This window comes from Podarcis filfolensis (genome assembly GCF_964270895.1).
Source record: "Podarcis filfolensis genome assembly, chromosome: 1".
Lineage (NCBI taxonomy): Eukaryota > Metazoa > Chordata > Lepidosauria > Squamata > Lacertidae > Podarcis > Podarcis filfolensis.
Window position 1 is genome coordinate 95,691,597 of NC_139604.1, and position 27,531 is coordinate 95,719,127.

The 27,531-nt window shown below is 40.2% G+C and overlaps 2 protein-coding genes and 1 long non-coding RNA gene across 3 annotated transcripts in view; 2 read left to right on the forward strand and 1 right to left on the reverse strand.

The window, feature by feature from the left end:
• Positions 1 to 3,318, forward strand: part of AVEN (apoptosis and caspase activation inhibitor) — a 111,813-nt gene extending 108,495 nt beyond the window's left edge. The window contains exons 5-6 of the mRNA XM_083622261.1: positions 562 to 910; positions 2,855 to 3,318. Of these exons, the coding sequence (XP_083478387.1) occupies positions 562 to 910; positions 2,855 to 2,964 (459 nt within the window). The 3' untranslated portion in view covers positions 2,965 to 3,318. The remainder of the gene's footprint in view (positions 1 to 561; positions 911 to 2,854) is intronic.
• The window catches only part of LOC310767021, a 962,895-nt gene that overhangs the window by 490,568 nt on the left and 444,796 nt on the right, over positions 1 to 27,531 (forward strand). The gene's annotated exons all lie outside the window — the stretch shown is intronic.
• RYR3 (ryanodine receptor 3) overlaps positions 3,380 to 27,531 on the reverse strand; it is a 265,223-nt gene continuing 241,071 nt past the window's right edge. The window contains exons 89-106 of the mRNA XM_083607824.1: positions 26,683 to 26,787; positions 24,464 to 24,545; positions 22,770 to 24,091; positions 22,138 to 22,196; positions 19,629 to 19,800; positions 18,426 to 18,512; positions 17,414 to 17,611; positions 16,810 to 16,940; positions 14,581 to 14,623; positions 13,795 to 13,922; positions 12,873 to 12,933; positions 11,211 to 11,357; positions 9,294 to 9,428; positions 7,646 to 7,802; positions 6,909 to 6,973; positions 6,605 to 6,705; positions 5,355 to 5,406; positions 3,380 to 4,327 (exon numbers count right to left, since the gene is read on the reverse strand). Coding sequence (XP_083463950.1) covers positions 4,232 to 4,327; positions 5,355 to 5,406; positions 6,605 to 6,705; positions 6,909 to 6,973; positions 7,646 to 7,802; positions 9,294 to 9,428; positions 11,211 to 11,357; positions 12,873 to 12,933; positions 13,795 to 13,922; positions 14,581 to 14,623; positions 16,810 to 16,940; positions 17,414 to 17,611; positions 18,426 to 18,512; positions 19,629 to 19,800; positions 22,138 to 22,196; positions 22,770 to 24,091; positions 24,464 to 24,545; positions 26,683 to 26,787 — 3,141 coding nt within the window. The 3' untranslated portion in view covers positions 3,380 to 4,231. The remainder of the gene's footprint in view (positions 4,328 to 5,354; positions 5,407 to 6,604; positions 6,706 to 6,908; positions 6,974 to 7,645; positions 7,803 to 9,293; positions 9,429 to 11,210; positions 11,358 to 12,872; positions 12,934 to 13,794; positions 13,923 to 14,580; positions 14,624 to 16,809; positions 16,941 to 17,413; positions 17,612 to 18,425; positions 18,513 to 19,628; positions 19,801 to 22,137; positions 22,197 to 22,769; positions 24,092 to 24,463; positions 24,546 to 26,682; positions 26,788 to 27,531) is intronic.

Genomic DNA, 27,531 nt, shown 5'->3' on the forward strand with positions numbered 1-27,531 from the left:
TGAAGTTTATGAAACTTATCTGTCACTTCACACAACTAAAAGGAGTCCCAATGTGGTTTACAATAAAAGTAAAATGCAAAATTATATAATAAAATACTCATAAAACAATACAAACGTACTGAACGTATCCATCTAAAGTAATCAAAAACAAGAATATCAACCCTCAGCCAACAGAAGAATGAACACTAGAAATAGCTAGTAAAATCCAGACCATAAGTACTGTCCAAATACCCATGAAAATTAAAACTTTTTTGCTTGGTATCAGAAAGATGTCAGAGTCAATGACAGGCAAGCTTCCCTGGAGAGAGAGAATTCCATAATCTGGGAGCTGCCACTATAAAAGTGTGGTCTCCTATTGCTACCCTCTGAACATCTTTTGGTGGAGGGTCCAGCTGCAGGGCCCAGGTAGGTTGCATGGGAAAGGGTGGCCTTTAGTTGTATAAGGTTCTACCAGCACATGGAATTGTGTTCAGAAATAAAATTGGCATACAGTGCAGGGATCAGGGTGTTTTTTTTAAGAACATTAGCCATTGCACAACTTCTTTTCCCTTCTGGTCCTAGGATGCAACACCTGCCATACTCCCCCAGATTAAATTGAAAAGCAGTGAAGCCCCCAAGAAAAGTACTCCATTACAGCAGACCATGGGGCAAAATAGAGTTGCATCAAACTCATATCCTTCTGCAGACTCTGTTGGCCACCTGTCGCTGCCGAATAAAGATGGATTTGGCTCGTCTTCAGAAGCCCTCCAGAAAAGCTCTTCACTTACACACCAAGAGGATCACTTGGATGACGACCTTGATCAACTCCTGAAGTTGGATGCCCCTATTCATCCTGAAAACTTTGAACTGGAAACAGTATCCCATGATAGATTATCTGGGGATGATTTGAAAATGCCTCATGAAGTAAATGGTAAGCATTTTCCCCAATTGTTTATTTTGTTTCTCTAAATTGCTGTTGTGCTCTAGTCTAGTTTACAGTCAGCTATGAGCTCATTCAGCTATATGACAAGGCCCACTGAGGGTGCAGGAACTGCCAGGCAGGAAGAGATCTTCGTCCCTTGCCACCATTTGAGATGTGTGAGTGGTTTTATATTGTTTGGCAGCCTCCATATCTGACAGCCCTCCATAGAAATAGGCAGACATATGATACCACTGGAAATTGGTACTGTCTGTCTTCTGGATGATAGATGCACTAGTTACCTTGGGCAGTCCAGCTTACCACTCATTCAGAGACTTCAGTGATCAAAGATGAGTTGGAAGAGTGGTCTGCCCTAGCAGCTCTCAGGTAGCAGTTGAAAGGCAATTGTAGCCAAGTCTCCACAAACACAAAGGTGACATGGGGCATGGCCAAAGTCCATCTGAAGCTCCTTTTTCACCTTCCAGGAGGGAAGTACCTGAACCTAAAGATTCTGTGGCTTCACATTCCTTTTAACAGCTGTAGCTTTTGTGTGCATTTTAATTGTAAGCTGCTTTGGGGTTTGATATTAACTGAAAAGTGGGGTATAAATATAATAAAGAGGTTAGAAAGCAATAATAAGCACTGAGGCAGAAGATGACTGTGGGCCTGTGTGAAGGGGCAGCACACTCCTAGAGGTAAGCAAGGTAGTCTTTCTACATGTCTGTCTTTTTTTTCTGAGCTGAGAGCTATATTATGGGGCATAAACAAAATGAATGTTTTAAAATAAAATTTGGATTTTAAACATTTTAATTGGATATTTTTCTTAAATGTAAATACTGTTTTTCTCTTTAGAGATTAACTGCAGTGCTAATATGCTTGTGTTAGGATTTATTTGTAAACTGAATTTATACAGTGAGTTAAGGAAGGCTTTTCTGTGTAAAAACAATTAGATTGTTTCTCAGATATGAATATTTGTGTTCCCCCTTCCAAACATAGGCATTCAGTTTCACTGCTCTAATTTGCCCAGTAACTACCAGACAAACCATGGTTCAACCCATCAAGTGTGGGATTTTTCTTTTCTTTTTTGCTTGATATCTTGCTTTTATGATGGTGACCATGGCAGAGTGAAGCAGAAGGAGCAGCACTTAGATAGAAGAGGCAAAATGCATGTTATTTTTTCATATTTAACCTCTCAAAGGGTCATGGCTGTTTCCCATAAAAAATGAAACTTTACGGGAACATTTAAAGACAAAGTGTGCAAAACATAACCAGCATTACAAATCGATGCAAATCCTGTTTGTAAGAATGAAACAACAGTGTAAATAAACTAACACTTTAGTTGTAAATTAATAAAGCTTTGCACTTTGGTTAGGAAACGCTCCACACATCAAGGGGAAAGCTGATTTAACTGTGTTTGTATATTAAATAGTTCCATTATTTTAAAAACCTTAATTCAAGTCCCAATCTATTTTCTGTGTCATTTTCATCTAGGTATCAGTCCTGTACCCATAGGTCAGTCCCTCAATTTTATTTTATTCTTTTGGAGGAGGAGATAAAGAGGGAATATTTTATAACTGTGAAGGCAGTAAGGAAACAAAGTCACCTTAAAACTCAAGCAGTACTTTTGTGGTAAATTTTCTTCCCAGTGCATACAGAGCCTGGAAAATACATGTTTTACGATTCTAGTGCCTCCTATTATTTCCCATTATCTCAGGAATTTGGGAGGTACAGCATATTGTTAGATGGATTTCCCCCTTTTCAGCTATTACCTTTCTTCTTCTCCTGTCTTCTGGGGCTTTTAAATCAGCCAGCCTGTCTTCCTTTAGAAGCTGGATGATGGAGTCAGCTTCCTAACTAACTGGCTCTCAGGTTTGCTGTTATTGGAGCTTGTCAGCATTTGCCTGCCTAGCCATCCCCAGAAATTTTGTTCTGTTTTTATTTCTTCATACCTTTTAGAACTGGATGGAACTGAGCAAATTTGCTCAGCATCTCAACAGCAGGAAGCAACATCCAAAAATATTTCCGAGGAGGACCTTGAAGACTGGTTAGACAGCATGATCTCCTAAGGCTACATTTTGGTTGGCACGCAAGTAAACTGAAAAATTGACATGACAGTAGCTGGTATAGAATAATTGCTTACAAGTATTTAATTAAGTAGCAACTTCACCTTGATTTTTCATTATGCTACATGTCCAACTTTTGTTGTTTCTTAGTGTCAAATATGCTGGACACCTTGCAGAGAATTCTCTGTATTACACTGCCTGAAGAAATATAATGACATTCTCTTGAAATGCTTGTAAATTAAAAATGTTGCACAGATGGTTTAAAATAATTCAGATAACAGCAGGACAATTTCAGCTTCTGTTGGAGAAGAGCTTCTCACTTAAAGCTGCAAAATAAACAGTGCTGGTGAATGCAAACTGTATGTTGTAGTTGTGGTGTGACTTTAGTTTGTTCATAAAAAAGTGACAAAAATTAAGATTGGTTTTGTAAATTCTTTATTGCAGTGGGCACGTTTTATTCAAAGTAAATATGCAAAAACATAGCAACTTAACTACTTAGTTGACCATGAAGCATTTTTATTCGACCTAAAATTCAATTGTGTAAGATCGTGAGACAGTATATTTTTTACCATCTGCATCTAATACGCTGTTATTGGAACAAATATATGACTCACCTTCAAGTATTTCATACAGTAAGACAGGGAAGCAACACAACCAGTTAACAAAAATGTCCATCTAAAATGCCACCTAAAAAAAAACTTTTGCATAGCTATGTCTGCAAATATTTAAGGCACTTCAATTAGGATTTTATAGACAGTAAAATATTTGAAAGTTTTAAGCACTGAAGGATTCGAAACTTTCTTTCTGGATCTTAGTGGCATGGGGGAGTCGGAAATAAAGCTGCTTGAAATATTGTTAGGATCCTAATATGAGCCAGTAATTGAGGCCTTGTCATCTGACATTCAAGTTCTTAGGTTGCAGATGTTGTGCATGTAACAAACAATGCTGTAGCCCTTTCAACTAAACTATTTTTATTACCTAAGGAGTTGGGTTAATAACAAATAATAACTTGTGAACTAGAATACTGTAATTTGAAAGTTTAATTATATTTCTTTGTACTTCTTCAGTAAGAAAGCTGAAATCCAGACAATATAAGGCCTGGTTCTGCCAGGTGCAAAAAGCCCAGCTGGATCTTTGTAAAATTAAACTAGTTTTGTTGTATCGAAAGATTAAACATACATAATACTTATATTACACCATGAAATGGTAAGACTTTGATTTTTGTCTAAATCTTGTAAGTTTGAGTGCAAGTTGTTTCTTGGTTGATATTTTATCCAAGTTGATCTTCATACTGTTTACGGAAGCAGTCTCCAGCTGGGAAAAAATCCCAGCATCTTTCTTGGTACATTTTCCATACATAGGACTCCTGAAAGTATGAGAAAGATCTTTTTTCAAAAGATTCACAGCAGAGAATGTCTGTCTCACTGAAACCACATATATACCAAAGTCAACATCAGTTTAATTCGCATCTTGTTAGTTATATTAAGCATCTGTTAAATCCTGTTTAATTTAGTGGTGTATGTCAGTCTAGTCCAGTTGAGTGTCATTTATTTTGTAGCACACACATTCACTTGAATGCTGCAAAAGTCCTGTAACTTTCATGTATGGGTTGCATTGGGTTGAAATTTGAAATGTTTGAAAAGTGTGTCAAATGCTCATTTGACAGAGCAGTCTTTAAAAGCTTTTCTGAGGTAAGGGCAAAATCAATATCAAGGGGTTTTGCTCATAGGATTGGTATTAACAGAGCATGTGTGCATATTTAAACATGTAAACATGAAAAATTATTGTAAATCATTGAGTTAGCTGAAAATGAGAACTCCCACAAGTTTGATTTTAAGCAAGTCCAAACCCTTCAATATTTGAAACTTGAGGTTTGGACACCCCCCCCCCCACAGCCAGCCAGACCTTCTTTCCCAGCTGTCTCCTACCAAAATTGCAGGACAAAGAAAGTCAAAAGCAGTATCTCGGGGGAAGCCCCAGGGAAATAGCTTCTATGTCCCTACCACAGAACCCCAATTCTAATCTCCCTCCCAGGATATTATTTAATATCATTATTGTTCAGTGACTGGTCCATCCCTTTTAAATTTACAAGCAGATATTTTTCTGCATATCTAGGAAGTCCTCCAAGTCCGCATAGATATCAGGACAGCCTGATTTTCTGCTTTAGTAATAGACATAGCTCAAGTTCACTGTTAGGGGTAGTGATGAATGGTGTAATCTAGGGTGCCAGCTTGAATAAAATATTGGGTGGAGGGGAGCAAGCCCCGCCCAGCATAATCAATCACATGATGGTGCACACCCACACCATTTGAATGGCCCAGCCCCCTTAAATATTTTATTGGGGGGGAGGAGCTCAGTCGCTAGGAGTTGGCTCCTATGAATATAATGCTTACCTGTCCAGTGTGCTCAGTTTCATCCTTATTAATGAGATACATCAGGAAGAACCTGGAACGAGAATATCAAACTACATATTGTGTTTTAAACTGTAGTGTAATGCTTCTGTTTCTCAAAAACAACAAAAGCAATGATTTCTATTTAGGGGGAAAGCAGTAGCAACAATATTTAATATATATTTTTCTGCTCTTTGTAAAAGTGCATAAATTATGCTGAATATTGTATATAGGTAAATATAAATGTGTGCCTGCCAGTTCACAAACCAAAAAACGTTGACAAATGTACCCAGAAACAGACACAAAAGGAGGGGGGAAATTGTGGGTAGAAAATGAAACATTTGTTGGATGTTTCTCTTTTTAAAAAAACCCCCACAAAAAACAAATTTGTTTCACCCTCAGGGACTGTATTGCTCTTTCACAGTCTAAATAACCAGAACATGGGTACAGATTAGTATGAACTTATACATGGAGATTCTGGCTGTTGCCTCACCGTGTGTTCTCCTTTCTGAAAACTGGCTCTTTAGAGTGCTACTTTTCTTTTCGCAGGTATTCTGTCTTTTGAATTACTGAAAATACCATATCTAATTTTATGCACATATGCCAATAAATTATATTTGGAAATCCAAGGGGGGTGGGCAACAGGCCTTGAATTAGAAAACCAATCAAAACATCCTTTGATGTACTCTCATTGAAGAAGCTTCCACTCCTAAAGAAGTTGATCTTGCTACTTTCTGCAATATTTTATTTCTGGTTATGACTAATCATTCAAAGCAGCTTATAATTTTTTAAGAATAAGATCAAATACAGATAGGATAAGCCTTGGCTATTCATTACTTCACATTCAACTTCTTACTAATGATTATGATGATGCAGAATTATGTCCATGGTACTTTACAAAGCAAGGCTTTGACAGATCCCAATCTCTAAAGGGGCTTTAGCAGCAAGATTTACCATGGAGAAAATGTAAACAAAAAGCTCTAGCTGTTCACATAGTTTTCACCTGCACATGAATAATTTCCTGAGTCTTGGATCAGTAACCACAGTGCTGAGGAGACTGAATGGGTTTCAGAGATTAAGGTTGCAATCATATCAGCACACACTTAGAATCTTGTACGCGCTTCAGTGGGAGGAAGCACCATTGAATTCAAAAAGGCTTCAGAGTAGACATGCAATGGGTTACACAGTAAGGCTAGTGCTAAAAGTTCATTAGAGGTTTGTATTTAACAAAGAAAGAATGTGCATATACTCACAGGTAGTTGGCCAAGTTGTGCTCTTGTAAAGTATGCATTTCAAATCCATGGGGGGTTGTGTCAAAATAGTCATTACCAATTCCACAAATAAAACATTTGGTCTAGAAATAAAACAGAAGGTTAAGCCATGATGAATTAGCCTAGATTCCTATCAGTAATTGGGTATAATATCTTACTGAAATAAAATTTACAAAAATATGCTCGTTTACTTCATCACTTTGAGGGTTTCTTTTTTTAAACGATCAAATGGTTGTATACATTTTATGAAATAGAGAAATGAATAAATAAAATCATTTATCAATACCTCCATATCTTCTTTCACCTGCTCTTGCTGGTCTCTTAATTCACCAAAGGCATCAATAATCAGACCTATTATTGAATGCAATGGAAGTAGTGTATAGTAGCTCACATTTTTATAAAAAAGAACATTTGCAGCATTTATACCCTTTAATATTTTAGTGGAGGTGTTTAAAATACATGTCTTTCTTTTCAGTTAACTAATTGTCTTTCTTAAAGGACTGTAAAGGAATAAATGCCCAGTGTGTCTGTCAATACATTTTGCATTTCTTTGCTTACACACTGGAAACAGGTTTGGACACTTTCCTTTTCTAAACTTACTCTTTAAGTAAAGGTAAAGGGACCCCGACCATTAGGTCCAGTCGCGGATGACTCTGGGGTTGTGGCGCTCATCTCGCTTTATTGACCGAGGGAGCCGGCGTACAGCTTCCAGATCATGTGGCCAGCATGACTAAGCCACTTCTGGCGAACCAGAGCAGCGCACGAAAACGCCGTTTACCTTCCTGCTGGAGTGGTACCTCTTTATCTACTTGCACTTTGACGTGCTTTCGAACTGCTAGGTTGGCAGGAGCAGGGATCGAGCAACGGGAGCTCACCCTGACGCGGGGATTCGAACTGCCAACCTTCTGATCGGCAAGTCCTAGGCTCTGTGGTTTAAAGCACAGCACCACCCGCATCCCTAATTTACTCTTTACATATATTGAATATATATAGCATGCCAATAGCACGTCACAGTCAACATACCTTGAATGATGGCCAGTAGGATGACAATGACAAAGAAGAAAAACGTGATATCAAAAACAATTCGATACATCTCATAAGGGTCTCCTGCAGGGTCTTCAATTTCATCTCCAATGCCTCCACCTGCTCTTACACCCACATACATGTGGAAGAGGTAACACTGGAAAAAAGAATTTGTTACATTTCACGACAGAGAATCCAACTGCTTTGAATTATAAGAGTAAAAAGTACAATTTTTAAACAGCTATTACATTTTATATCATTTTCTATAGCAGGCTTCCTCATCCTCGGCCCTCCAGATGTTCTGAGACTACAATTCCCAGCATCCCTGACCACTGGTCCTGCTAGCTAGGGATCATGGGAGTTGTAGGCCAGATACATCTAGAGAGCCGAGGTTGAGGAAGCCTGTTCTATATCAAGTGGGGAAGCTTTTCAGCCCAGTGAGCCAGATCCTTACCTTCCCAACTCACTCATGGGTCAGCTTTGACACTCACCAGTTAATCATCTGACATAATGACTTCAGGTGATTTACAGCTGCCAAAGTCCCCATCACATTGGTTCCCAAACAAATGAAAAAAATTAATCATTAGGTCCTCTGCTTTGCCTACTCTATGCTTGGGATTTAGGTAGCACTGAGTACAGGGCTGGCAAAGTTATTTTTCAGGTGCTTCCCAAATGCCCAACAATCACCTGGTTCTCAGCCCCACACCTGGTGTCATAAATGGTGTAAGGTATTGGGGGGGAGGAGAGAAACATGGGTTGCCCAAAATGACCACACAGGCCAAATGGGGAGGCCTGGTTGGCTGGAGATTTCCCAAATATTTGGAATGGAATTAATCTGATGAAATCTAAAACACGTAATATTTTTGCAAAGGACAAAATCCACTACCATGCTTTCGCACAGCATTCATTCATTTCAGTTGGTCTTGCTAAGGAAAACTTCCTAGTAGATAATGCCCCCCAAATCAGTTCTTATGTTCTCTGGTGGACAGTGAAGAACGTTTGAAATCCTTCATTCCTCCTCCTATGAGTTTGTAAACTGACTCTTCTATAGGGACGGTCCAACCTCTGAAAGACGGACTCCAGAAGTCTCAAAGAAGACACCAAGTTAGAAATGTTGCAAAAATTGTGTATAATATAGCAATACAGCTGTGTTTAATTTTAAACAACAATAGTAAAGTGGCCTTGAAAATTATTTGAGCCTTACACACATTTTGGTATAATATCAAGAAACATCCAAATAAAACTTTCAAGTATATTGATTTCTCTTTAGGTTCTGAATACTAATCTCTATTCATTTTAAATTGGGCACTATAGGGCCATGGTTTTTATTATTAAAATGCCTGTATACATGATTTAAAATGACTGATTGGCTGATTAACGTTCTACAGCCTTTTAAATATGTTTGTGAGAAGGGGGGGCTTGATTTGTTGTTTTTGTTTTAACTATTTATTTGTGCCTTGCATTCTTAGCTTGTAAGCCACCCTAAGATCTTGTGATGAAGGGTGGTACATAAATCTAATAGATAAAAAGATACAATATTCACTTGGATGTGTTTTTTAATGTGTGTGTAAAAACATCCATATAGTATTTTTACCCACACAGTAACATTTCTGAGTTAAAATAATTACCGTGATGTCCTGGTACTTACCGTCATCATGTCATCACACTTCATGTCTGGCTCATCTTCATCTTCGCTCTTGTTATAAAATTTGCGGAAGAAGTTGAATGCCACAACCGTGTAAAGGTATACCACTACAGCCAAGAGTCCAACAGTCAAAACAAGCTATCCAAAATAAAGTATCACATGAGGAAAAATAGCAATTAGGGATTAAAATTTCACTCACTAATATATATATGAACTAAAATTCCTAGACAATAAAGAATTAAAAAAACATGGAGAGGATCATTGTCACACAAAAACAATTGTTGTGTCAACACAATAATTTCTGTTTCCTAGATGAAACAACCTCCCTTTTCTGTGTGTTGTTCTGCAGATTCCCCTGAAGCCCCAGAACCGCTGAGGTGGGGGGAGAGGGAGGAGATAGTTGTGCTAGCAGAAGTCCTTGCACAGGCTTCTGCTAATGGAGCCATTTTGTTGAATTTGGCCTATGATGCCCTAAAAAGGTGACTAGAGTATTATGAATGCTGTATTTCATGAAAATATATTGAGACAAACAAGGTTTGAGGGTACAGACTGTAGTATTGCTACAGCCATTCCTCGGCCAGTTTTTATATGTGGTTCAAATTGCTCCGTGTGTTGTGAAGTTGTGTACCTGTTTTTGTGGACTGAATCACCCCATCAGGCATTGTTTTTCATGACGATAACCATAGAAAGAGATGCTTGAGCACCCCACTGTTTGCCCCCCCCCCCAATGTTTTCCAAACATTCCTATCAAATTCACATAAAAGCCCAGAAATTTGCCTTGAACAGAGAAAACACAGGCAGTTAGTTAGCACTCCCAGTGCCCAGACAAGGCTGTCTATCTGCACTGCGTTCCTTTTAATAGGATGCCTATTTGAATGTGCATCTCCAACTAGAAGGGAATCATGAGGATTCACCTTTTGAAAACACGACTGGAAGTGGATCTGGACAAATGTTAGAATGGAAGACACTAAATCAAGTGAAAGGAATGTGGAATAGTGCTTGTTTTAAAAAGCAGATAAGGTTCACATATTGTACAGAGAAAACTGCCTGTTCCCCTGGAAACAGCATTAAACTATTGACATCTGTTTTTATATTTCGTGTGTGCATGCAATCATACATAATCTCTCTCACACAATTATGAAAAAGAAAATTGTTCAACCTAACATACCATACCACCATTCTGAAATTAAGATATAAAACATATGACATGTAGCCATGCATGATGAATCTGTCGTTGGACTGTAGAATGTAAATATCTGAATGTTCCCTCTGGGATGGGGGAAGAACGCTTCAAGCATATTCAAAGGCAGCATATAATAATAATAATAATTATTATTATTATTATTATTATTATTATTATTATTATTTATACCCCGCCCATCTAGCTGGGTTTCCCCAGCCACTCCAGCATGTAAGAGTTGGCTAAGCCATAACATTCTCTCCGGCCTTCTAGATTTTTTCTTTTTACAGGGAGTTTTTTAAAAATAGAGGGAATCATTCAAATTGTTGATTGGTTTGTCTCATCTGCAGTCTGAATGGTACAATACAGTCGGAGATGCATCCCATGAGGTTGTTAATTATGTAATTATGTATAACATTCCTCAAACTTGACCGTTGTGCACTTCTACATTATTCGCAGCAACTCTGTTTTTAATGATGTATTTGAAGACAATACTAATGTTTTCAGTTGTTCCATATACTAATTGTATTCCAGCATTAGTATTATTTCTCAGTAGAGGAGGGATAGGGATCCTTTGGCCCTCCAGACGTTGCTGAATTAAGTTTCCATTGGCTTAGCCAACAGGGCTAATGACAAGGAGGGTGGAAGTTGCAGTTCAGCATCGTCTGGTGGGCCAGAGGTTCCCCACCCCAGCAGGAGAATAATTCATTTTAAAAGAAATGATGTTGCCAGTAACTCACCTGTTTGCCATTGTGGGTTACAGAAGACAGGATGGTACGCAGAGTCTTAAAACCCATAGCAATATCAAGCAAGTGGGCAGCAAAGAAGAAGTTGTTGTAATGACCAAGAATTGACATGGTTGTGTACCAAGCTAAGTACAAGAAGGACTAAAGAAAACGTTAAATGTCAGCAACTGCTGCTACTCTCATTTCTCAAGTATTGTGCTTTATTATTATCATTAAAATTATAAAATGCTTTTCTACCATGGCAGTCAGTTCTATACAAGAGCAACACACAAAGATACAACACAGGGGCTGAAAGCTTGTCTGAAGAAGAATCCTAATTCTCCCTGGGTCAATTATTTTAAGCTGCTTGTGGCTCGCAGTTCTAGGAGGCCTGAGCGCTACATCCATAATTTGATTTTTAGTATCCTAACTAGGTTGGGTCAAGAGATGCAGTAGCAGAATACATTCTACCAGCGGCACTTTTGTATGAACTGCTGAGAAAAAGCTAACAGAAAACCTGGTTCAAGACATTGTGTGCAACACCTTGCACATGCAGAAGCACACCTCTGAATTTTAGTTCAGTTTTCTCATGTAGGGATCTAAGAAATCAGAAAATGTCATTTTGCATGCTGAAGGACGTGGCTCTAACCCAATCTTGATCCAACCCAATACTTTAAATATCTTTATTACATTCCTTCTGCAAAGCCACCATTATTAATCAGCTCCATAGTAAGTAAATTCTTATGAGATCCTCAGATCTCACATGTTTCAGTTGCTGCTTCCTTGAATGGTGACAAACTAACTGACACCTCAGGATGAGAACAAGCAAACCATGGAAACAAAATGGCAGACGTTCTTGGTTTAAAGTAAACAGGGAGTGAATAATTTTAAAGTTAATATAGGGCTGCTTAACATAACCAAATGATTCCAAAGTAAAAAACAAAAGGTCAAGAAAATGTACCAGACAAGACATTCTTTAAAAAGAATGTATCTGCTCAACAGAAAAATTACATGAAACAAATTTGCAAAAAATCTGAAACAGATTGTTCATTAGTAACGTTGCCTTTAAACATGTCATGACTTAATATTGCTCCAATAAATACTGCTGTCAGTAGTAATACAGTGGTACCTCGGTTTTCAAACGTAATCCATTCCGGAAGACCGTTCCGACTTCCGAAACGTTGGAGATAATGTTCTCACTGCCAAATCCAAAGTCTCCACTTTGTCCTTTTAGTCCTTGAAGGTTTCCATTTCGTTTTGATACAATTGAGCATCTTTTCCTCCTTAGTTCTTTCAATGCAAGCTTCCGTGACTGTTCCTGGCTGACTGCCCTTCTAACTCTGATTGCTGCTTCATGACTGCTGCTGGATGAAGCTCCTCCTCAGCCTCTATTGAGGCCTCCTTTTCTATCACTATTCTCTCCCTTTGCATGATTTATACAAAGGCTTCCTATATGCTGATGATAACCAGCTAAACCATTCTATCCCAGACCTCTCCACCTCCTGTCTAATCCATCATCTGCACCTGATACGTCCATTTGGATGCCTCATCACTGTCTCTAATTCAAATGGCAAGAAAGGACACAAGGTTTGTTCCCTGTCTAGTCCATCCCTGTGTAAACCAACAATGAGAATAATGAAGCAGAAGAATTTTTCCACATTCATACAGTATACTTACATTATCAGTGAAAACAACACCAAGCTTCCAGATATGGTATTTGGCATCAATAGAACTTAACCTAATAGAGAAATAATATTAAATTAATCAGTGGTATAATCATTATTTTATCAACATATACATTTCTCTCACATTGATTGTTTTAGGGGGTTTTTCAGCAGCGATATGCGCTGAAATATTCTAGGGAATTTATGGAGGTGTATTGGGGATAATTTTCTTTACAGCTCCAAACATGATCCAACTTTATCACCTACTTTTAAGTATTTAAAATAGGGTGCAGCACTACTGATCTACTGCAGTGTCATGAAACAGTGAGGCTGTTGTGCTGAGCCAGCCCACAACACTGAAAGGTAAGTCAGCGTTTATACACAGAAAACAAATCAGTGTAGCTAAATATGATGTTGGTTCAGCACACAATTTCCTCAAGCAGTTTTAAATAAAAATATAGTTTTAAATAACAGAATTGCTATTGGCAGGCTGTCTTGCTAAAAAACTGGATGGCGTATCGGCACAAGCCATTCTGCACTACCACAATTTCATGTCATAGAATCATAGAGTTGGAAGAGACCACAAGGGCCATCGAGTCCAACCCCCTGCCAAGCAGGAAACACCATCAGAGCACTCCTGACATATGGTTGTCAAGCCTCTGCTTAAAGACCTCCAAAGAAGGTACACCCATCCACATCTGATCAGAGTGTCAAGATTTCTTTAGCTGATGAAAAATCTCTTGATTTTGTTGTTGTACCCTTTTAAAATAGGAATTAAACAGTTCCAACAATGTTCGTCACGCTGATTTGCTTTATCTAGCTCCATCACCAGCCTGGCCAAACTTTATAAATAAATAAAGTAGCTTTTGAAAGGGACTCCTGAATTTGCTTTGCCTCTAATCTACTATGGCTTTAGTTTAAAGATCCCACCGTACCACAAAACAAGGGATGCCTCCTCTAGTTCAGTATGTTCCACTGGGCTGAAATCCAGAGCATTTTTGTCCAGACCCAGGAGTTCTGCAATGCGTTCTGCTCCATATAAATCACCATACTTGTTGATTACCTTCGAGGGGAAAGATACGAGGTATCATCAACTTTAATTCAATCAGTATTTGTCGGGAGTTTTAACAACTTAGGTTGATACTCTTAAAACAATGACAGTTGGCAGGAGGAGTGGAGGCATTCAAAAACAGAAGCATAAAAAGTAATCAGAAAGCATTTTTATTATGTAAATTAGTTAAATGTGAGTTATTTTCTCTTCTAGGGTTATACATGCCTGACAAAGCAATACTTGCAAATAAGAGCTGAAAATATCACTAATACATCATCATAGATGGCTATTCCTAATATGATTTAAGGGACATTCCCTCCAAATCACCGAGAGGAGAAGGTTGAGGAGACAAAGATGTCTGCAAATGAGACATGAAGGCTGGCAACATCAGCCCTGCCATGTTGCGGTGCCTGGAGACAGTCAGGTCATATATCTACAACAAGGACCGGGGCGGGGGGACTGCTGGGAGGAGCACAGAGAGAAGAAATGCCATGGTATACCTGGAGCACAAGCTCACTTCATTGTTGCTAATATTCTGTAATAAAACTGTGGCCTTTTATTCCCAATTTATGCTTATTCCTTACACATAATGCAACAACAAACATGCTTAATTTGACATATCTGGTTATTTTTAATAGCATGACTCTTGACATATATTTAAAGAACTTACCTTTCGTTTTACAAACTTGTCCCAATAATTGTTAGGAAAATATCTGCATAGATACATAAATAAGAATTTCAAATTAGTTAACAAAAAAACACAAAAAGGACTTTAATTACATTTGTATTTTATTGCTATAGGTTGCGTTAGGAAGATAGCATTATTTTCTGATCTACTGGTAGAATTTTGCCTCATAGTGATTGTCTCTCCCCCCCCCCCCCCGTGATTGCCTATAATTTGTAAATTTCTGTTCAGTAAGTGATACTGGTGTTTACGAATCCATAATTACAGATTTTACAGATTTTCTCCAGCTCCTGCCAGGTGTGAAAGAAAATGATGTAGCTCCTTTCTGCAGCGTACATATTAACCTTTTAAAGCATTCTTTTCTTTACATTTGTCTAGATTTTATTTTTATCACAGGTTCATTGCCAAGTACAAAATAGATGTTTGAAAGAAAATACAACTAAAAATACCATTTCAGTTAAGTTTTTCCTAAACATGATACTAGCAACTGTATTTATCAGTCACCACCTCCAATAATGTGAGGGACGCGGGTGGCACTGTGGGTTAAACCAGAGAGCCTAGGGCTTGCCGATCAGAAGGTCGGCGGTTCGACAGGGTGAGCTCCTGTTGCTCGGTCCCTGTTCCTGCCAACCTAGCAGTTCGAAAACACGTCAAAGTGCAAGTAGATAAATAGGTACTGCTCCGGCGGGAAGGTTAACGGCATTTCCGTGCGCTGCTCTGGTTTGCCAGAAGCAGCTTAGTCATGCTGGCCACATGACCCAGAAGCTGTATGCCAGCTCCCTCGGCCAGTAAAGTGAGATGAGCGCCGCAACCCCAGAGTCGTCTGCAACTGGACCTAATGGTCAGGGGTCCCTTTTCCTTTACCTCCAACAACAACAACAAAGGTTTAGGTTTTGTTGGTATGAGATTGGTCAGCGATCCATCTGATAGCACTTATGGAAGTAGAAAAATACAGCAGCAATGATGGCAGAAGCAGAGTCAATGGAAGCAGAAAAGCTGACAGCACTAGAATGCCAGGATTCCTCTCTTGCTAACCCTGTTTGTTATAACATCTTAGAACTTCGACAATTTGGCAATATGTTGATCGTGTAGGAAGCACATATGATGTGGTTTCTTCTCACAGCAGCATCACTGGAGACAATAGCATTGATAGTGTGAGTGTCTGGAGGCAGTTGGAGGATGGTGGCAGTCAAGAGACTGAGGTTGAATCCTGACAAGACAAAAGTTCTGTTTTGGGGGGATGGGGTGGGCAGGTGTGGGAGATTCCTTGGTCCGGAATGGGGGTAACTTTGCCTTAAAGGACCAGGTGTAAAGTCTTGGAGTCATTTTGGACTCACAGCTGTCCATGCAGGCACAGGTCAATTCATTGTCCAGGGCAGCTGTCTATCAGCTCCACCTGGTGTGATGGTTGAGACCCTCCTACTTTCCTGTGCACTGTCTTGCCAGAGTGGTACATGCTCTGCTTATCTCCCGCTTGGACTACTGCAATGCGCTCTACGTGGGGCTACCTTTGAAGGTGACTTGGAAGCAGCTAATCCAGAATGTGGCTGCTAGACTGATGACCAAGAGCAACTGCAGGGACCACATAACGCCGGCCCTAAAAGATTTACAGTATGCTTCCGAGCACAATTCAAAGTGTTGGTGATGACCTTTAAAGCCCTAAACAGCCTCGACCCTGTGTACCTGAAGAAGCATCTCCACCCCCATCGTTTAGCCCGGACACTGAGGTCCAGCGCTGAGGGCCTTCTGGTGGTTCCCTCACTGCGAGAAGCAAAGCTACAGGGAACCAGGCAGAGGGCCTTCTCAGTAGTGGCACTCACCCTGTGGAACACCCTCCCATCAGATGTCAAGGAAATAAACAACTGCACAACTTTCTGAAGACATCTGAAGGCAGCCCTGTATTGGGAAGTTTTCAGTGTCTGACATTTGCTGTGTTTGTATTATGTTGAAAGCCATCTAGAGCGGCTGGGGCAACGATGATGATGATGATGATGATGATATGGGAAGTAATGTCACCCTTCTTTCCTATGTAGCCTCCCCATTGCATACATTATCAAGTAGCATGGGAAGCAGGCATGGTGAAAAGTAACCATAGTGCCAAAGTAAAACAGGAATGTGGCCTAACTGCAAAAACTACAAGCAGCTTGTGTTGGCCTTCTTTAGCTGAACTTCTGATCAAGAAGCAGGAGCAAGGTTGTACTCCATGTTACTTACGGCGTATTTATGACGAGGCGATCCCACTGTCCTTTAATGTCATCTTCGGAGGGTTGTTCGGTAATATACAGACCATCAAATTCCAGCTTCCTTGCAATGTCCTTCTCCCGTTTGAATACAACCAGAGGAACCTATTGCAAAAATAATTATTTGGAAGCTCCAAAGGAACCTGAATGTTTAGAAATGTCTTGAAAATAGTTTGGAATATTGCATTTTACAGTGTTCCTGAACTGTACAATTGGAAACTATCTTCTTTATCTACTGATTATGGGAATTGTGAAGAATTTAAGAAGATCCAGAAATTGTGAAGAATTTAAGAATATATATATATGTATGCCTTGTTGTAGGATCCAGAGAACAATCAGTAAATAGAGCTGAGATCTATCAAATGTATATTCTATCTTACCATACACAGGGCCAAAGGAGCTAAGAACACAAAATACTTAATAAAATAACAATAATAAGGTATCATTGAAGTATGTAAATTAAAACAAAAAAGCATTCAGTAGCATCAATAAGAGAATGACAATTGGAAATGAGCAATGGAAAAACCGTAATATGAAGAGGCTTTTATTACTGGATAATTTAGGGTGAAATTACTAACCTTTAAACAATAGTATCCAATAACACATACAAAAGAGATGATTGTATGGATAACAGCTAGAGCCCTAAGTGTTGGTGCCATGTAGCCTGTACTCTCTTGTAAAACAAAGAAGACTACTCCATCTTCATCTTCCTCCTCCTCTAAAGAATGCCACAGATCCGAATCTTCTTCCATTTCTTCAAATGGCTCTTCTGTTACCTGAAATTGATACACAAACAAGGAGTGCAGGTATACACAATAAATATAGATATATATTTTAAAAGGACATATGGTAGAATTTTTCTAGCATTTTTCCATGTTTTTTATTAAAGTTGTTGTCTAATATTTTGAATTATAGTGACGTTATCACATTGCAGTTTGCTTGGCCACAGCTCCTGCACAATATTTCTCAGGCCCACTGAAATGTGATTTTTCCATGCACATTTCTTCAACCACCCAGGGGAAATGTTGTGTAGCCGCAGCTGAATCAGGAAAACATGTTTAGGGCAGAGGTACTATATAAGCAATGACGTTTTACTCAGAGTAAATCCATTAAAATTAATCAACATGACTAAGTTAGGGCCATTAATTTCAGTGGGTATACTCTGAGTAATGCTTAGTTGAATAGCACCTCATGTATTGAGGGGGTGGAGAAAGAGAATTTAAGTTCATCACCATCATAATTTATTATTTGTACCCCGCCCAGCCACTCTGGGCGGCTTCCAACAGATTAAACACAGAATAAAACATCTCTGTATGTTAAACACTGCCATGTATTATGCTGATACTGATGTAGTGTTGTGCAGTGGTTAAGAAACTGATCTATGACTCTCAAGTCACCAATTCAAATTCATCTTTTCCATGAAATCAAATAATAATAATTTCACCCTTAATTGGATTAATACATTTTATACTGGCAGCATTTATTTGTTGATTAGTTGAGTCTGCTTACTTTAATAGTAGTCTAAACAGCATAGCAAATGTCACTGTGAAAAATGAAGGCGTCTTGCCAGAACTGATACAATTAAATTACCTTGTAGAAAAGCAGGATAAAGTTGATGGCGAATGCAACAAAAAGTGCAAGAAATCTTAAATTGTAGAAATTTCGGGCCAAAAAGTGCTGAAAATGCAAAGAATGTTATTAGTTCCTAAAACAAGAATCAGAAGTGAAAAGGAAGAAAACAAATTAATAAAGGAGATCCAAAAAAATGCTTTACATCATCATTATATATCAATTATGTTCCATTTCATACTTTCTTTTCCAAGTGTTGTCTCTTTATTAAAAACCTTCATAATGCACCAAGATATCTTACTTATCTTCCCAAGTTGTGAAAAATGCTGTAATATTATTGTCAGGGAATCAGGAGCAGGAGCACTGGGGAGAGAGGAATTGGAGAGTGAAGGGGAAGAATCCGAGGGCAGCATAGGGGAGTATGACAGTGGCCCGAGAGATTCCATGAGCTTCTCCAGCGAATCAGAAGATTCCCAGAAGGGGGCGCCGATGGTCAGGGCAAGGGGGGTCCCAGGGGGGACGCACCAGAAACAAGGAGCCAGAGGGGAACCCCAAAACAGCAGTGGAGGATCGGGACCAGTTTCCCCACCAGAGCGTAGTGGGGGGGAAGAGTCACATGTGTCAGGGCCAGTGTCTCCTCCAGAGAGGGAGTCAGGGCTGACCACGCCTCCATCGGAGAGTGGAGGAACGGAAGGGAGGTCAGTTGCAGCTAGCCGCCCCGAAGGGGGAAGCAGTGACAGCAGCAGTGAAACGGTCAGGAGGAAAGCTGGTGGCTGGGCGCGCGCGCCAAGTTCAAATGTGCAGGCGCGCGGGACAGCAGGAGACCCGGATGGGGAACCAGCTCCTAAAGCCCGCCGGAGGGAGGGAGAAGGCTCAGGGGAATCAGCGTCAGAGGAGGCTAGAAAGGGCGAGACCCCGGCGGGCAGGCGGACCCAGAGGAGGAAAGAGCAGCGGAAAAGGTGAAGCAAGGCTAGAATCTTAAATTGGTGTCAAGGGGGAGGAGACTCAGACGGAGCATCAGCGGTCTAACGGTTGAGACGTAGAGCTGCGCGCTGCGGCTCTGGAAGTGAAGCTGAACTTCAATAAAGAGTTTTGTACTTAACAACGAAGCAGCGTTGGTCCTTTGTGAGCTGGGACCTAGGGTAGCTCTGACAATTATAATATAATATAATGCTATTTTCTAATATAATCATTGGCCAAAAGTAAGAAAGAAGGTCAACATACCAGCATTTTTGTCTGATAAACTTCCAATACTTTAAAAAAGTTGGCCATAACTGCATCAGGTTTCTCAATTTTTTGCCCACGCCTTCGTTTCCGTTTTCTAGGTTCTTCTAGTTCCATATGTTCAGAATACATATCATCCTTGATTTTATCTTGTTTCTCACCATCCTCCATGCTATAGAATATGAGAACAATTATTAACGAACAGCCACGTTTTCTGCACTACTCACAAATAAGATCCTGACAATTATTTCTGGCCCAACTGGCAAATGAGTTTCAATGTAAGATGGGGCAAAATATCCTAAGTGCACGTAAACATATAGTGAACAAACCACCACTTCCCAAAATATATAGCAGATACAGTACATGTTATGGAGACAATGGATAGAGAAATGCCCTTCTCCATCACCCCTAGAACTCAGGGTCATCCACTGAAATTCTTTCATGGGAGATTCAGGACAGACAAGAAAAAAAACACTATTTCACACCATGTATTTTTAATTTAAGGAATTTGCTACAACTGTATTAGATGGCTTTCAAAGGTCAATAATTGGTAATGGTTGCCATTTTATTCTCTGTACAACAGAGAATAATAATCAGATATTTGCCTTTTAGGTAAAGGTAAAGGTACCCCAGGCCTTTAGGTCCAGTCGCGGATGACTCTGGGGTTGCGCGCTCATCTCGCTCTATAGGCCAAGGGAGTTGGCGTTGGTCTGCAGCCAGCTTCCGGGTCATATGGCCAGCATGGCTAAGCCTCTTCTGGCAAAACAAAGCAGTGCATGGAAACGTCCCGCTGGAGCGGTACCTTCCCGCTGGAGCGGTACCTATTTGTCTACTTGCACTTGACGTGCTCTCAAACTGCTAGGTTGGCAGGAGCAGAGAGCGAGCAACAGGAGCTCACCCCACCATGGGGATTCGAACCGCTGACCTTCTGATTGGCAAGCCCTAGGCCTTTTAGTACACTGCTAAACCCTGTTATTGGCTCTGTAATTCTAGAGGTTACAGGAGAATAAGATTATAAGGGAAAAATAAAACTGTGAGTCCAGCAAGAGGGGAAATTTCATTTTTATAGAACTGTGAAAACAAATAGTAACAATGAAAAGAGAGAGAGAGAACATATCAGTTTCTTTAACTTGGGTACAAACTGATCAGCTCTTATCACCTCCTTGCTTCTAAACATTGGCATTAATTACATGCAAGCATGGCACTGAAAACTACCATAGTCAAGAGGATTCTAATGCTTCCTCCCTGATGTTTAATTCTTTTGTTTTAACTTTAGGGCTTTGAGGAGGCTTTTAAAACGAAACTGCTTTAACATACTGTTCAAGAACTGCTAGACACATCAATTCAAAGTGGAACTTGTGCTTGAGGTCTGCCTGAAGCTCATTCACCTTGGCACACATGAACATTAAAAAGTACATTTGTACCTACCTGAAAGGTAGTTTTCAGTTTCTTAGTGAAAGGTCAGCCAAGTGGGTTGATGGCATCACCTAGTGGTCAAAAGGCAGGCAGGAACCTTTTGGGAGGTAGAACTCTGAGCATGCATCCAGTTTGCAGGCATACCAAGCCTGACAGCCAGGAGTGCAAGGATAGAAGCAGTGGCCTAGCATATGCCCGCGCTGCCCAGGGCGGCCACACTCCTGAGGGGGGGCGTGCCCCCCAGGTGCGGGATAGCCGCCCGGGTGCCCAGAGCAGTGCACACTCTGCAGCTGGGGGCAGAGCAAGCTGCTCACTGGGGTGGAGCGGGCCGCCCATGGGGGACATTTGGCGCACCACCCGCCTGCGACTCCCAAGCCTCCCCCAAGCTGTCAAAACAAAGGGGAAGGGGGGAATGCCACCGGAAAAGCGGTGCAGCTCCCCCCTTACCCTAACGGCTCGGGGTAGGCTTGGGAGTCGTGGGCGGGTGGGAGGTGCACCGAATGTCACCCCCCTCAGTGAGGGCACCCAGGGCGGTCCGCCCCACCCCACCCCTTCCTACGCCCCTGGATATAAGTAAGAACCATGCTACCTCCCAGTGTCAATAATAACAAGAATCATACAGCCAAACAAACTATGGAAAACTACACTTCAGGTAGATACAATTATACTTTTCTCCATTTGCATTGAAAGGTCGGCAAAATAGGATGTACAGCAGCCAAACTCTCTAGGGAGGGAGTGCAGCTGCACGAAGGTATGGTGGGAGGTCCTGCCCACTGCCACATCCCATGATGCACAGGCAGCCAGGTGAAGGTACCGGGTGCTGCCCAAGATTTCCTGTAGAGGAGCACAAGGTGAAAATGCAGCATTGGCTGTTGCAGCTCTTATGGAATAAGCCATGATGTGCTCAGGGAAAGGGAACTGCTGCATCTTGACCAAATGCAGGAGCAGAACTGCATGCTGGGAGTCTTACCTCCCAAAAGGTTGCTGCCTGCCTTTTGATCACTAGGTGGAGTCATCAACCCACTCTGCTGACCTTTCACTGGAAATGGGAAAACAGTCATTCCCAAGAATGTAAGAGCTAAAAATAACTTACTCAGCCTTCTCAGATTCTGTTCTTGTTTCCGATTCATCATCCTTTGCAATTTCAGGTGTCTGAAAAATGTTGAAAGTACTTTGAATTCGGATATGATAGAGAATTAAGTATGCCCAATTTCAAAAGGTTAAAATAATGCTGTGAACTCAAAAAGTTTATAGTAAACTAGGATAAGGTAAAGATAAAAAGGTAAAGGACCCCTGGATGGTTAAGTCTAGTCAAAGGCGACTATGGGGTGCAGCACTCATCTCTGCTTTCAGGCCAAGGGAGCTGGCATTTGTCCACAGACAGCTTTCCGGGTCATGTGGCCAGCAGGACTAAACAGCTTCTGGCGCAACAGAACACTGGGATGGAAGCCAGAGTGCATGGAAACACTGTTTACCTCCCCCTTTGCAGCAGTACCTATTTATCTACTTGCACTGGTACACTTTCAAACTGCTAGATTGGCAGGTAATCTAGGATACACTATGGGCATCAGGAAGACCCTATACTTCTGTCTGGAAAGCACCAGGGGCTTGAAGAACTTTGAGTCTCTGTGGTTTAGCTTTCTGCAGAGAATAAAGTCTCTTCTCATAATCAACCAGTTAGGAAGCATATTGAATAAAATAAGATATAACACATTTATTGTTTACCTGTGCTTTTTTCTTCTTGCGAACTGCACTTTCCAAAGAAGGAGGGGTATCTGATCCAATGATATCAGCGATATCCCCTAGGCCAACAGCATGACCATGCTTTGATCCGCTCTCTTTCTTCGTATGAATGCCAAAAATATCTGACAAGATGTCAGTTTCTCCCTTCTCATTTTTAACAAACTGCACAATTTCAGCTGTAATGCCATGTTCTGTAACTTCAACTTTTTCTGCTTCAAGGACATCATCGTGAATTCCAAACTGTGTTGGGTCAGGCATGTCTCCTAAAATTTTAGTAACTCTAATGTTTTTGGCTCCTTCTATTAGGCCACCCCCAAACACAGTACTCCAAAGAATCTGAAAAATACTGCACAGTATAGTCAGAAACATTTGGAAGAATCCTACAAATAGCATCCAGAGAAAGGAAAAGGATACTTTAACCAATTCTTTTACAGTCATCTTTCTCACTTTTCTGTACTGTTTTCTTAAGTTTTTCAGTCTTATCATTTTAAAAACAGTGGCAGCATTTTTCTTTATTGCAACGCATGCCATAGCAAAAGCTGAAGCTGATTCAAGGGACTGCTCTCCTTTCTCATCTTCTCCAATTTCCCTCACATAGCAAGGCTCATCTTCCTCCTCCTCAGGTCTGTCAACTATATCCGATTCAGATATCTGAGATGCCAACTGCATTTCAAAAATCGTGTCCTCGCAAAAGTTTACAAAAAGCTCCATCTTCTCTTGTTCCCCACCTTCATTTACAACATCGAAAATAAACTGCCTTTTTGATTCTTTCACTTGAGGCTTTTCCCACTGCGTCCTACTGGATTCACTGATCTCAAAATAAACCCGCTCTATCTTCTTGGCACCACCCATTATCTCAATGCGCCCAAGGTAAGGTTCAAAATAGTTAAGGACACATTCTGCTGGATCTAATAGAGTCTGAAGCCGCGAATCATTTGGCATGTGTTCTGATAGGTTTGTTAAGAGGACGGCCACATTAAATCCAATATCTTTGGCTGGCTCGTGAAATCTTTCAACAAAATCAGCATAGTTAAACATGTCATTTTCATCTGTTTCTGCACAGGACAGCAGGAACTCAATCTCTGATTGGGTATATTGCTTTTGACCTTCCATGGCTTTCTGGAATTCCTTCTTGGAAATTATGCCTTTACTTTCTGGGTCATACTCTTTGAAAGCTTCTGAGCTTGTTAGATCCTTCAACTTGAGAAACATGTCAAAGAACTTCAATATCATTTCTACATTGCTAGATGATTCAACCAGAGTGTCCACCATCTGTTTCCCGATAGTGCCATTTACAACATTACCTACATTGTGAGTTTAAAAATCGTTACTTAGTTTTTATATAAACATACATTGAAAATATATTTCTTATACATCCTTAGAAATGTGGAGAAAGTGTTTTCATGCTTATTATAAGTTTGTTTTAAATGTACCCTTGGTTGAGAACTACTGTTCAATATTATTGCACAACTAAATTTATGCCCATCTCTTATTTAGAATTATCTGTGGTGGTGGTCTATGGCTTTAGACAATAAAATTTCATTCATTCATCCAAATTACCAAGTAGAATTATTGTGATGGTCTGAATATAAATTAAATTAAGGATAAACTCTATGTATTAAAAATGATGTTGATGTTTGAATTGCATAGCAATAACTTTTTAAAAAATATTCAACCTTCAAGTAGTGACAAGAGCATCACCACCATATCCTTCAGAAGATCTAGTAGCTCCTTCAGCAACTCAATCTGACTCGAATCCTAGAGTACAAATAGAATAAACAATAAAATAAATAACTCTAAAGACAATATTCACAATCTAGCAAATGGAAGCCTTATGTGAGTCTGGCTCTGTGCTCAACAGTGGCCAACAGGTTTAAGAGGATATTCGAAACAGTAGATTGGAAGCTGACTAGTCTGGTATGGATATATGACTAGCAATTCTGCAGTATCCCAGACAAAGATCTGTCACATCACCTGTTACCTACTACTTTTAACTCGAGATTCCAGGGACTGAACTTGGAACCATCAGCATGCAAAGCTACTTTGGGAGCCAAGAGGAAGAGCAGAAATGAATTTATAAATAAACATATGTTCTATCACTGTGGTATGGTACCACTTGAAGGACACCTAGAATGAACACAAATATCAGAATGATTCACAGTGTGGGATCTGAGAGATCTCACCAGTGAATGTTTGCTCATGGAACTTTCCTCTCATAGAAGAAGAGCTATTCCTCCCCACCATCCTATATCCTCTGAAAGTCTGTTTCAGAAGGCTGGAGGTTGCAGGCAGGAGGAGAAATCATGGCCCCTCTGTTTCTTGAGCAGTCATCTCTGCTTGATTGCCTAAAAAGCCACCTAAAAGAAAATCATTACTTCTCCAAGGTTATGAACAGCATATTCCCTCAGATCATGTTGCTGCCACAAATATAAATATGCAAGGTAATATGGACATTTACAGATGGGTGATATCATGCATATTTTATGTAAATTATATTGAGTTCTGGAGGAGTGACTCCAAAGAAAGTGCGCAAATGCCTGCAACCTTAGAATGTAGACTTAAAATGTATACTTGATCCGTTGATGCATGTATATATACCATTTTGCATCTTGTGAGGGTGCAGAATTCCATAACTGAGCAGCAGTCCAGCACCCACAAATTCAGTGATATGTACAGCAGAAAGCAATGCTCCCATAGAGCCTGCTACTTCCAAAGAGTGCCATTGTGATCATGGATCAAAGTCCTTCCAAATAAATTGTAACTTACATTGTTCTAATCAACACACATTTGCATGAGAAAAAATATATAATTATCCATGTATTTATACTTTATTTGTTATTATAATCTGATGTATTTATCATCCACCCCCATCCCCATATCTAAGAACAAACTACAATATATGGCATGTAGATGAAATGGGTAGAATTAATAGACACAAGGGAGGCAGCATGGAATAAGCTAAAGGGGAACAGCTTGGCAACAGTGCCTGGTCCTGTAAGTGTAGGGCATGTTGTGGCTTGCGGACATGTATCAATGTGAAATTATATACAGATTTATAAAAATCTTAGTATCTGCATGAGATAAGTGGGGCCTACATCAAAATGCTTTGAGAATTAATGAGTTTAATGTCTCATATTCTAGATCTCTTGCTTCCCTTCCCCTACTAGTCATTTCTTTTCCTCTCTCCCTGCTAAGTCTCCCATTTAAGAACTCTTTTTGGGGGATTGGTGCCAAATCCAGCGTATGGAGGAGGGGGAATGGCAGGGAAGGTCAAGGAAGGAGTGTGTGGCCCTGGTACTCATTCCCAGTTTCGTAAGCCATGTTGCTTAAGCTTTGGATGGATGTCTTAAATTGGCCAATAGAAATTAAGCTTAACAATGATGCAACACAATAAACAGGAGCGGCTTTCCCAGTAGGGCAGAGCCTTACCATTAGCTTCCCAGCATTACCATGATAGGAAGGGCAAGGGAGTGGCAAGGCTGTGGGGCTGTGCTACACTGGAGTGTACTCTGGTGCATCTGCACAGTCCCAAGTTTGCCACCACATTACCCCTCCCCTCCCTGGTAAATGGCACCAATGGCGCTGCCTGGAGGCTATTGCTATGTCTTCACCCCACTAGGCAAGCCACTCCTAACAACGTAACTCCAATAAAGCTTTAGGAATCAAATGCCTATAATGTGACTTTGAATAACAACATCAATCAACTATGTTACAAGTTAATGTCCTTAAATTACACAGTTTATGCCTTGATTGATTGAGATCTAGATCTAGATATATTCTGCAAAGATGTCCCATTCTTTATCAAATTAATTTCATGAGCCGCTTTTAGGTTTTATTACAATCAAGGGGTATATAAAAATATTGTGAAATAAATAAATAAACAAACACAATTTACCTGTGAAAGTTTCATTTGCATGTTAGCAAAAACATGAAGGAAGCCAACAACCGCATCCCACAGTCTACTGTGAGCCAAGCTCTGCTGGTTTCCAATGCAAGGACCCTAAAATTAAGGGGAAATGCTTAAATTTTCTATTTCAAAAATTTTCTATTTTTGTTCTGATAAACAAAAAGTTGACAAAAGGTATGCACAGTCACAAAAATTATTTTGTATACAATTTAATGTATTTGAAAACTAAAGAAAGATATATTACATTTTTATTTGAGCAATTTTTTATTCGTTTGAGGCAGATGAAGAAGCAGAATGGATGTGGGACAAAATGAAAGGGGGTGGAAGTGTGGGAGGCCGTGAATATAAAGAGCACCATCAGCAGATCAGGAGACACAACAGAAGTCATGCAGAGAGGAAATATGTTGGCGGAGTGTGAAGCAGCAGGAAAACTATCTGCAAATCTTTCTGAATGTGAGCCCTATATATAAGAAGGTGTGGGCTGATCACTCTAGGGGTGACCGTTTGCACTACAAAATCATTGCTAACTACTGGGCCACAAGAATGGATTCTTGCTACACTTCTGATCTAAGCTGCTGGTCAGAAGGAGCAGCATTCCTGCAAGGGGACCCAGCAGGCGACTAAAGACATATAATGTCTATGTTTTCTTTCCCTTTCATCAAGGGTATTGTGGAAGAGACACAGTTAGAATCAAGCACTGTGAATCATTTGTCTGCAGATATCCCCCCCATTGTATATAGAGAGCCTCTTCTACAGCTGGTGACCGTGAAATTCTACTGAGCACAGCCTGGGCAGACCTGTTGCTTTTATAATCCATGCAGTACTTTCACATACACA